Source organism: Galleria mellonella, unplaced genomic scaffold, assembly GCF_026898425.1.
Source record: "Galleria mellonella isolate WM207_F2 unplaced genomic scaffold, CSIRO_AGI_GalMel_v1 utg746, whole genome shotgun sequence".
Lineage (NCBI taxonomy): Eukaryota > Metazoa > Arthropoda > Insecta > Lepidoptera > Pyralidae > Galleria > Galleria mellonella.
The window spans coordinates 47,207-60,159 of record NW_026442148.1 but is presented as its reverse complement, the minus strand read 5'-3'; the positions used below and the strand labels follow the sequence as shown (position 1 = coordinate 60,159).

Genomic DNA, 12,953 nt, shown 5'->3' with positions numbered 1-12,953 from the left:
AGTATACGCTGGCGGGGCACCAGCGAGAAATGGTTGTTATTAATGGATGATACTGGAACGGTAACCCCGCCTGTGCTAACGGTATACGCTAGTGGGGCACCAATGAGAGATGATAGGTGAGAATGAAGAGGCAGATCAGTTAGCCCATCGTGATGAGTACACCTGAAACTTAGCATGATGATTTCCGGAGGGAACCACGTGGTAATCGACCTGCAATCGCAATGGGGCTGCCAGACCCCATCACTAACAATTCATTTCCCCCTGAGTTTGAAATTTATTGGGTGTTATTATTATTATTTCTATCAATTCAAGGTCATCTTATCAGTCTCGATGAACATGGAGTTATTGAAATGAAAGCCTTATCAAGCGATAACATTGTGGGTTTTGTTTTACCACCTAATTGAACTTTATTTTGTCAAATACTTTATTATAATATAGTTTTTTTCCAATGGACTTCAAAAAGAAGTGGTTCTTAATTCGGTTGCATTTTTGTTCATGTTTATTACTTCACTAGCGGCCCGTCCCGGCGTCGCACGGGTGAACATTTTTACATTTTAAAAAGTGGCCATTAAGGCTGCACACGCGACGGAAGCTTAAAAATGGAGTAACCTCTCCCGTTTTCCCAACATTTCCCTTCACTGCTCTGCTCCTATTGACCGTAGCGTGATGAAAAATATACTATAACCTGCCTAGGAGTATGAAGAATAATTGTACTATGTTTCGGTTAAATCCGTCTAGTAGTTTTTGTTTCTATAACGAACATACAGACGACAGACAAAAATTTTACTGATTGCATTTTTGGCATCAGTATCGATCACTAATCACCCGCTGATAGTTATTTTGGAAATATATTTCATGTACAGAATTGACCTCTCTACAGATTTGTAATAAGTATAGATAGAAAATATCGTCATAGTCGTAGAATACTGACGGATCTATATATGTAATCTTTGTCAGATCCGTCAGTATTCTACGACTATGACGATATAGATGGATAACTCTGTCAGTTGTAGACCGATTTGGAAAATTCTTCTTTTATCTTAAACTATATACTTACAAATTGGTTCCATAGACATTTTGCCAAAATCGATTTAGTAGTTTAGTTTTTAAATCAAAGTAAGTGACTTTGTCACAGTTGAAATTTTTTTTTGTGAGGTACGATCTTTTTTTTTTTTGTCTTATAAAAACCTTGTATGCATATGAGGCGTCACAATGATATTAAATTCAAACTGTCGTTCAGTTTATGGTCCTCTCGAACCGGAATCCACCGCTTCCGTGTGGTAAGCGTGGGTTTACACATGTGTCGTTTTATTGTATCTACATTAAGTACACAATTTTCAATACGGCTTTGTGTGCAGATGTGGTTTTCTCAATACAAATTTTGTTGTTCAATAAAACATTTTCGATCGACTTGAAAACACATATAAAATGTAAATTATTAATTTTATTTAACGATATCGCCGTATGTGCTCCAACATAGAATAGGCCAACCCTTCCTTTCCTGTGGGTGTCGTAAGAGGTGACTAAGGGAGGTCGGCTAGAGGTATTGGCAGCAACATCCCTTTTAAAACATCTCTAAAAGTCTAACTGCGGTTGCCAACCCGTCTGCCAAGCGTGGCAACTACTGGCAAAACTTCCCTTATAGGGAAGGCTTATGTCCAGCAGTGGACAGTTAACGGCTGACATAATATAATAAAATTATATTAGACTTTTTCCTACACAATTTTATTGGATTGATTAAAACTTTATTTTTTCTTTATCTTTAATAATCACCAATATTAGTCTTGTATCCTTAATTAATACATTAAATGTGTATTTTTTTTTTATAAAACTTAGAATGGCAAACGAGCTGACGGCCCACCTGATGGAAAGTGGTAACCGTCGCCTATAGACATGAGCAGTACCATGGACATAACAGAGTATACTCTTTCGCCAACGATACCCCCATGCGTTGCCATTCCTGTGGACTCGGGTGTTATTCCATGATAGTTTCCAGGGGAACCCGCGAGGAGGTCGACCTGGTTGGGTATATTGCTAGCAATGGGATTCTCAGTCTCCATTACTAACAATCCCTTTCCCCCATGGTTATTATATTATACGCACCTAGATTTACATTGTGCGGTGATTCCCAATAGAACAATATATAAACCAGGTTCTATTTAAGAACTGAACCTCAAGAATTGTTACAAATCATTATTGCGTAAAACGTAAATGATATTTAATTAGTATGCAATTCAGAACGCACTATGCATTGCATTATATCTGGCGCGTATGAGACGTGCCTCTTATATCTTTGCTAGCTATGTCCCGTGATTTCACACGTAAATAATAATAATAATGATAGGAAAATCCTATTTTTTTTTTTGGTGATAATGAAATAGTAACCTCATCCGCGCTATCGGTATACAATGGCGGGGCACCAGTGAAGGATGATAGGTGAGGATGAAGCAGGTCAGTTAGCCCATCGTGACGAATTCAACGAGAATTGTTCACGATGGTTTCCAGGGGGAACCACGTGGAGGTTGACATAACAGAGTATACTGTTTCGCTCATGATACCCCCCATGCGTTGCCATTCCTGAGGACTCAGATGTTATTCCTCCATACCCAGTAAATTCACGCCATATCCCGCCCTTAAAACCGAAACACAGCCATGCAAACACAACTGCTTTACGGTAGAAACACGAATGGGACAGAGGCACCCAAACAATCGACTTTTGCCCAAAGTCTCCCTCATAATTTATTATATCATTATTATTTCAGCCGTTAACTGACCACTGGTGAACATAAGCCTTCTCCATAAGGGGTTTTGCCAGTAGTTGCCACGCTTGGCAGGCGGGTTGGCAACCGAAGTTAGGCATTTTGAGACGTTTTAAGGGGGACGCTAGGGGGAGACTGTTTAGCAGTGGACAGTTAAAAGCTGACATGACAATGATGTAAAGATTGAATCTGAGTTTGTCTGTTGTTTTCTTACTTCTTTACTGACTTCATTTCTCATTTCATAGTGATGTTTACTAGTCGATATTAATTTTGTCACTAATAAAGTACTTTTTAAGTTACTTGGCATAAAATTCAACAATTCGAATTTTGATCCGTTTACTGTAACATTTACGATGAAATATCTAGCCGTAAACTAGACCGTCTGACATTTGAACGGCCAGTAAAGTCATCAATTACAATCGGACAGACAGACAGATCTCTCTATTGTTACATTAGATTTGCACACAGTATTGTGTTTTCAATCAAATTTGGGGCAACATACGTGAATATATATATACGTAGAATAATTTAAAAGTGTTGAATTGATTCGGCAAGTTTCGTTTCACACAGATTTTTTTATACAACTTATAATAGCAAACAAGCTGACGGCTTACCTGATGGAAAGTGGTCACCGTCGCCTATAGACAACAGCATGGGGTTCTTCAAGAAAGGGATAAAGATGTTTCGTCAGGGTCGGCAACGCGCGTATAATGCTCCCGGTATTGTAGGCGTTTATAGGCTACGGACTTATAATTGACATATATTCTTAGGCTGCCTCACTTCAGTAAGCATTAGTATGAACGCCTACAATATTACATTATATTTAAGTAATCGTGTTATTAGGTCTTTTAGGTTCGATACTCTCTGCCCACCCCCAAAATTAGCTAGCGAGATGATAAGTTGCAAAAATCACAAAAAAGGCCATTGAAATAGTTATTATATCTCTAATAAAGGACTATGCTATTTATAAACGGTGAAAGACATTCGGTTATCAAATACAGCAAAATAATGCGATTCTAATAAATATATGGCTATTGCAATTTTAACCTTACGAACTATGATTTACGGAATAAAACAAACAATATGGTATGCAACAGCTGACTCAATCGAAGTTATTGTTGGGTTTTAAAAATAGAGTGGACAAAGAAACTCGTGCAGACAGCCGGCAATAGTCAGAGGTTATCTGTCAAACGAGACGCGAGTCGCCTGCGAATGGCTTTTATATCACAATCTAACGTTATTATGATAATAATAATACGTATATATATATAATCATATTTAATAAATAAGAACACGCAAGATTTCAATTTATAAAAAGTAGACTTTGGTCTACAAAATTAATATCGACTAGTAGTCACTTCGCCATTTTTTTTTTTCTTTTTATATCCCTTTCAGACCTGAAACATACGGGCGTGAGTTGTAACTTTAAAAAATTCTAAAACCGCGCGTAATTCATTTTCACGCACGAAGCTGAAATAACACGATAGTGAGATTCTAAACCAGCCAATAAGAAATCATTTTAGCGGTTAGGTGGTGCAGTAGTCTCGTGCGAGCCGGCAAGGTGGCTTGGCTCCAAAACACGAAAATATATTTAATATGAATGAAAAAAAATCTTGGGTTTGAAAGGGATAGGGTGGTAATTTGACGACTTCAATATTCTTTTTTTTTTTTAAAGAATAAAACAAATAAACAATGAGATTTTTAAACACATATACATACAAATATTTGAATTTAGAACTTAGAATCTTGTATCTACAGAAGAAGAAGAGATGTGAATTTGAAATAGTAATAACTGGTGGTCGGTCAGTGGTCGAAATTCGACCATAGCATATATTGTAATAAATGTATTTATTATGGTTATGTTTGACATTCAGTGAGACTATAGACAAATAATATTAACAGACAAGCAATATTAATCTATTCTCAATTCGACCGCAGACTTTAACTATAAATAAAAGTGTATATATGTGTGTCTGTGTCAAATACATGGTAGTGTGTGTAATGTTTTTTTTTTATTGATTTAATGTATGTTTATGCACATTTTTACAAAAATATTAGTATTCTGCACTCCTTCTCTTTATAAAATATAAGTGTGTCAAATTTCATACGCCTCCGTCCGCACAATTTTTGTAAAAACGGGTACAAAGTTTTTGTTTCACGTATTAATATATAAATTCACTATTGGACAATATATAAATGATATACTTTAATATTAGACATATATATATATATATATATAAATAAAAATGATGGATGATAATGGAATGGTAACCCTGCTTGGGCTATCGGGATACGCTGGTGCTCCACCAGTGAAGGACGATTGGTGAGGATGAAGTAGGTTAGTTGACCCATCGTGACGAATTCAAACAAGAATTGTTCACGATGGTTTCCAGGGGGATCCACGTGGAGGTCGACCTAATAGGGCATATTGCTAGCAATGGGGCTATCAAACTCCATTACTAACAATCCCTTTCCACCATTAGACATATATTAGCATAGGTAAATTATACATACAAATCTTTAGTAAAATATCTAAATTACCGTGAAACCCGTATCAAAATCGGTATCGTAGTTTAGAAGTGAGCGGTATGGGTGGGTGATATATAGTAATATATATATATATATATATATATATATATATATATATATATATATATATATATATATATATATATATATATATATATATATATATATATATATATATATATATATATATATATATATATATATATATATATATATATATATTAGTTATAATATCTATATACTGGTGCAATAACAGATATGTTAAAAGGCTGTTATAAAAAAAAATTGGATTACCCATGTTACCCATGCCTAGTGAGAGGATAAACAGACAGACGCAGGCAGCGGCTTTGTTTTATAACATTTACAGATAATACAAGTAACATGGGTACTTACATACAATTATCCACGCTCATTATACGAGTACAAGCGCAATTCAAATTCTAAGCGAAGTCGCGTGCTCCTATTTGTTTAGTTTATATTTAAGCCGAAATTCATGTGAAGGTCAGTGTATACGAGCTGAGACTAAAGTTGTTTTATTTAACCTCGGATGAATCAATATTAGGCATTGTAAATATAACGTTTAATTGTAAATATAAACTATATTTTGGCGTGAATTTACTGGGTACAGAGGAATAACACCTGAGTCCTCAGGAATGGCAACGCATGGGGGTATCATGGGCGAAACAGTATACTCTGTTATGTCCATGGTACTGCTCATGTCTATAGGCGACGGTTACCACTTTCCATCAGGTGGGCCGTCAGCTTGTTTGCCATTCTAAGTTGTATAATATATATATATATATATATATATATATATATATATATATTCGTACCAAAGGAGGTCGGTGTAAATATGTTTGGTTTTTATAAACACTTCCAATGTTTATTTTTATAAGTTAATTTTAAACTTTCGCGTTGCTTACACATATTTTAAATACACAACCAGTTTTTTTTTGATGGGTGAAAATGGTATGGTAACCCCACCTGCGCTAACGGGATACGCTGGCGGAGCACCAGTGAAGGGTGATAGATGAGAATGAAAACAGGCCAGTTAGCCCATCATGATGAATTCACCAGGAATTAACCATGATAGTTTCCAGGGGGAACCGCGAGGAGGTCGACCTGGTTATATTGCTATTGGGTATATTGCTAGCAATATGATTCTCAGTCTCCATTACTCACAATCCCTTTCCCACCAAAATAACACAACCAGTATTTAACACGATGACTTTTTTTGCAGCTAAACAGTACCTACGTTCATGCTTCTTTATTGCAGACGTTTTTTATCACGTAAAAGTCTCGATTTTGATTGATATTTTTTAAAATATGTTTGTTTTTAATACATAAATGGCTACACGAATTTGAATAAATTTTTGTATACCGATAGCTCACGTTCTAGTTTAACGCATCTATCAGTCTTTCTTAATTTACGCGATCAAAACCGCATTCTATTGCTAGTATATAATAAAGATATTACAATAATTATTATTTTTTTATAAATAACAGTGATAAATTTCATAAAATAATGAATAAACTCATAAATTATGTTCATTTAATTTTATAAACAAAATTAATTAAAAATAATTAATTTATTAATACATCAACAGTGTTTTTTTTTTAATGAATGATAATGGGATAGTGACCCCGCCTGCGCTATCGGTATACACCGGCGGGGCACCAGTGAGGGATGATATAGGTAAGGATGACACAGGTTAGTTAGCCCATCGTGTCAAATTCACTAATGAATCAATCACAATGGTTTCCAGGGGGAACCGCGAGGAGGTCGACCTAATAAGGCATATTGCTAGCAATGGAGATGTCAAACTTCATTGCAACGCGTGTTCAGGGGCGAGTGTAGACAGACGACACTCCGAGACCGCGAGAGGGGAGCGACGATAGGCGTCACTAATGAAATCGCTGTTTCTTGAGGGGCGAAAGGTTTCAATTATCTTGAAATGTCAATAGTTTTACACAAATAAGTAACAATTATCTACCTAAGTACATGTAATATTTACAGTTCAGTTACATTTTCAATTTATTTTTGACCGATTACATACAAGATATTGAACATTGTAATTGAGTATTTATTTATTTATTTATTCATTAGTACAAATATGTGTGCATGGCGGACATAATGCTAAAAGCATTCTCTCCCAGTCAACCGTAGGCAAGTGTCAGAATACTCGAATGCGGTACTAGTAATTATTGATATACGTACATACTAAAATTACATATATAAACGAATAAATATATATGAATAACAAATATACTTACAAATGTATGATATATACTGTATTATACACGAAATTGAGAATAATATAAAGCACTTACTGCTCGGATAAAGATAAAAAATGAGCGTTTTTTTTTTTATATCACAAACGTGGCGAACAAGCATACAGCCTTAGATTAAGTAGATGGAGCATCAAGTCTCAAAATCGGGTCAACTTTGTGTCAGCTAATTGTCAAATTAAGTGTTGTGTATATATATATATATATATATATATATATATATATATATATATATATATATATATATATATATATATATATATATATATATATATATATATATATATATATATATATATATGTATATAAATCTTGTTATTTGTATATTACTTACTAATTAACAGACATTTAACATTACGTATTGCACGTATTCATTGTTATCTTGTACAAATAAAAGAGTAAAATCTTCAATCAAATATTGTTTTTAATGGGTGATGATGGAATAGTAACCCCGCCTGCGCTAATGGCATACACTAGCGGGGCACCAGTGAGGGATGATAGGTGAGAATGAAAACAGGCCAATTAGCCCATCATGATGAATTCATCAGGAATTAACCATGATAGTTTCTAGGGGGAACCGCGTGAAAGTCGACTTGGTTAGGTATATTGCTAGCAATGGGATTTTTAGTCTTCATTACTAACAATCCCTTTCCCCCCAACTACCATGTATTTGACACACACACGCATATATACTCTTTTATTTATTGTTAAAGTCTGCGGTCGAATTGAGAATAGATTAATATTGTTTGTCTGTTAATATTATTTGTCTATAGTCTCACTGAATGTCAGACGTAACCGTAATAAATACATTTATTACAATATATGTTATGGTCGAATTTCGACCACTGACCGACCACTAATATAATGTATTTGCTGGATCATTACAAATGTATATACGCAGACGCGGATATGAATACGGATCATTAGTGTCTAGATCCGCGATTATAAAACGGATTTTGGTCTCTAATTCCTTAACATTAACATATTTTAATTAGTACCATTGAGGTACTATATTGTGTTTCGGTTTGAAGGGTGGGATATGGCGTGAATTTACTGGGTACAGAGGAATAACACCCGAGTCCTCAGGAATGGCAACGCATGGTGGGTATCATGGGCGAAACAGTATACTCTGTTATGTCCATGGTACTGCTCATGTCTATAGGCGATGGTTACCACTTTCTATCAGGTGGGCCGTCAGCTTGTTTGCCATTCTAAGTTGTATAAAAAAAAAAAACTACCAGACCTATTACTAGCAATATACCTTATCAAGTCGACATCCGTGGTCCCCTTTTGAAACCATCGCGTTGAATTCCACATATACTCATCGCGATGAGCTAACTGACCTGCCTTTTCATCCTTACGTATTATCCCTCACTGGTGGCCCGCTAGTGAATACCGTTAGCGCGGCCGCCATTACCATTCCATTATCATCCATTAAAAAAAGGCCAACACGCGGGAGTACTGGTCCATTTTGATCCTTTTAAAAAAAAACTCGGCGGTTTCTCTTTAAGTACATTATTTTTTTCGGCCTTGTGCCCAAAAGTAAGTTAATGTTATGCAAAAATATTTAAAAACAATTAGCGTGCGTATAATTTGTAAGCATCTGAACGTAGGGTTGCCAACTTCTTTTTTAAAAGCAATTTTAACAGCGACTTCGTTTACGTGATCAAGATATGTTTTTTCCTAGTTTGGACACTCAGTCGAACTAGGTTCTTTTTTTATGCAACTTAGAATGGCAATCAAGCTGACGGTCCTCCTGATGGAAAGTGGTAACCGTAGCCTATAGGGGGAAGAAGGGATTGTTAGTAATGGGGACTAGTAGCCCTATTGCTAGCAATACGCCCTCTCAGGTCGATCTCCTCGCGGTTCCCCCTGGAAACCATCGTGTTCAATTTTAAATGAATACATCACCATGGGCTAACTAACCTGTCTTTTTATTCTCATCTATCACCATTCACTGGTGACCTTTTTAGTTGATAAATATAATAAATAAATAAACGGTGGCGCCATCTTCGAAGAGTTTCCGTAAGATTATTTAAATAAAATAATGTATGTCTACGTTTATTGTGTATTAAACAGAATAAGTACTTAGTTATATTGAATCCGACCAGACGTGGAGCGTGTCAAAGGTCATTCATATAAAACGCCCGCGCCAACGTGTTTCCCAGATTATTTAGTTGGAATACAGATATGTTACTTCGGTTTGTACGCGTACAGACTACAGTGGAGTTGTGATAATGCGTATATCAATGTATATTGTTTTTTTTAATAAGGTCAAGGGCCAATTTTTAAACGACTTCTCAAAGGAAGTTCATTCTATAGTTCTTTTGCTTTTTTTATGTTATATCCGAATTATCAAATACGCGATCTTTGATAACTATTTTAACGAACTGTAACAGAATTCACTCCAATGCTGGTCTCATATTGTATGTGAAGATAGAAATTGCTTGTTGTTAAACAAAATTCATTTGTGGACACACTATTCAGCCAGTGTTCTAAATTAAAATACTTTCTAGACATACTCAGCTATTGTTCTAAATTTAAATATTAATTTAGACTCATTATTTAGTCTGTGTTCTAAATTTAAATATTTATTTAGACTCACTATTTAGTTAGTGTTCTAAATTTAAATATTTATTTAGACTTACTATTTAGTCAGTGTTCTAAATTTAAATATTTTTTTAGACTCACTATTTAGTTAGTGTTCTAAATTTAAATATTTATTTAGACTCACTATTTAGTTAGTGTTCTAAATTTAAATATTTATTTAGACTTACTATTTAGTCAGTGTTCTAAATTTAAATATTTTTTTAGACTCACTATTTAGTTAGTGTTCTAAATTTAAATATTTATTTAGACTCACTATTTAGTTAGTATTCTAAATTTAAATATTTATTTAGACTCACTATTTAGTCAGTGTTCTAAATTTAAATATTTTTTATTTATTTTGTCATAAAATATTTCGTCCTTAATCGGCGATTTTTCGTGACAAAAATCTGAAGTGGGCGTTTATTTTTGTGGAATAAAATGTTATATTATTTGTTAATATTTAAAGTGCAGGAAAAAAAAAAACAGGATTAATCGACTCGCCCATACGACAGTCCGCTGATGTCCAATATAAACAAAAACTTAGATTCCTTTTTACGAAAATTGCGCGGATGTAGGAGTATGAAATTTGGCACACTTATAGTTTATATAGTTCAGAATGCTGTTTTAATTATGCATAAAATTACATTAAATCGGTAAAAAAAAAAAAAACATTACACACACTACCATGTATTTGACACACACACGCATATATACTCTTTTGTTTATTATTAAAGTCTGTGGTCAAATTGAGAATAGATTAATATTGTTTGTCTGTTGATATTATTTGTCTATAGTCTTACTGAATGTCAAACATAACTATAATAAATTTATTTATTACAATATATGTTATGGTTGAATTTCGACCACCACTAGTACAAATAAAAAGATCCATTAAATAAATTAACGTTTATGTGAAAAATAACTACAAATCGTTATTTTTTCATTATTTAAAACAACAGGTTATTGTTAACGGCTATATTAGTAACGTGTTTTTTTTTTTTTTTTGTAATAGTTATTAACATTCTAGAATTATAAATTTTACTTGCAGAACAATATAATGCGGTCATTTGTGCATCGCTAATGTAATCGTTACATGATACTTATTATTTCCTGCTGCGTTGAGTAATTTTAAACATAATTAATTGCATTCATTTACAAATAAAAGAATACCGCAATTTGATGACGGCCATTTTGTAGGTCATAATGACTGGAAGGCTAAATGTAGGTAAAATGCAACAAAATTTTATTTTTTACCTTTTTTACAAGTTTAGAAAAGAAATCGGTTTGCAATTGACTGAGTTATGAGATATTATTATAATTATTGAGATAACGGGCCTTTTATTTTTTTATTCTTTATTGACCACATTACAAAAAAAAATTTGGTACAAAAGGCGGACTTAATACTATACAGCATTCACTGCCAGTCAACCTTTGGCAAAACATAAATTTAAAAACTTTTCAGGCATAGAAACCTGTGACACTGCGATCTTTCCATAGTCTTTTGTTCTCGCCCTTTTTTTTAAGTTCACTACTAATTCCTGTCAGTGATAGAAAATGAGTTATAAGGTAATAAACGTAAAAAAATACAATCGAATTGAGTACCTTTTCCTTTTACAAGTCAGTTAAAAATATTCGCTGGTAGATTCAAAGGATTCCCATTCAAAGGACACTAACGATTTCAAGTTTAACCTTTATACCATTTCGCAAAAAAATATTAAGTATTTTTTAATATCATCTTTATTTAAAATAAATTCAATATAAATACAATCTTCAAACAGTCTACATTTCACCTACCTACATACCTCCGTCCTTTTTCAACATCGTGCAGTAAGGTCATTGCAAAACGCATTCATTGCAGACGTATTAATTTTATTTTTCTTTTGTGATGTACATTATAAAATAAAAAAAAAGTGTGGATGTGACAATAATACTTGGATCCGAACTAAGTGCGTAGTACCAAAACAACACTATAAATAGAATGATTTCGCTGTATTGAAATAACTATTTACCTTGAGTTGGTTCTTTTCGTTCCATATTCGATTTCGCTCCCGCCATAACTCGTAACCAATGGTACGACACCGTCGGCCATGTTTGATTGTTTTTTTTTTCTAATCACAGATGCACTGGCAACTAAAGTTGTAATGCCGAAATGAGGTAAATTAAATATATTACGGCGCACCGCAAGTGGGTACGTTCACGCGCGACGGTCTCCGATGCACTGGCTACGGCCGATTATTTTATTGATGATGAGCCTCGCCTCTCGAGGCAGATAACATGTGATGGTCACTCTGTTGTTGTATCAGTGATAATTGGACCGCTTTATGCCACAGTGACCGCTTCCGCCGCGTGTTCAACAGCTGATTGGGTTATTATTTTTATAAATTAATTTTTATAAACTTTACTTGGGGAGACAGGAATTGTTAGTAATAAAGATTAATAGCTATATTGCTAGTAATATACATTGGGTCGACTTCCTCGTCCCTCTGGAAATCAACATTATGAATTCCTAATGAATTCATCACGATCGTCATTTATTATTTTTTACTGCTGGTGTCCTGACAGAGTATTTTAATAACGCAGGTAGGGTTACCACTTTGCTATCATAATAAAATAAAGATCGTGTCCCAGAAAAATCGACTTCAATTGTTCAAACTGTTTTTGATAAAATTTCTATGGTCCTAATCTGTAAGTATATCCTTTCAGATAATAAATAATTTTCCAAATCGGTTTAAAACTGACGAAGATATCAATGGACAAGGTAATAAACTTTTAAAAAAAAAATCAACC

General features: G+C 34.1%; 1 protein-coding gene across 1 annotated transcript in view; it reads right to left on the bottom strand.

Annotated features, from left to right (window-relative positions):
* The window catches only part of LOC113515262 (cell death protein 6), a 66,017-nt gene extending 53,614 nt beyond the window's left edge, over window positions 1-12,403 (bottom strand). The window contains exon 1 of the mRNA XM_052901062.1: window positions 12,176-12,403. Within this exon, the coding sequence (XP_052757022.1) occupies window positions 12,176-12,255 (80 nt within the window). The 5' untranslated portion in view covers window positions 12,256-12,403. The remainder of the gene's footprint in view (window positions 1-12,175) is intronic.
* Between the last annotated feature and the right edge of the window lie 550 nt (window positions 12,404-12,953).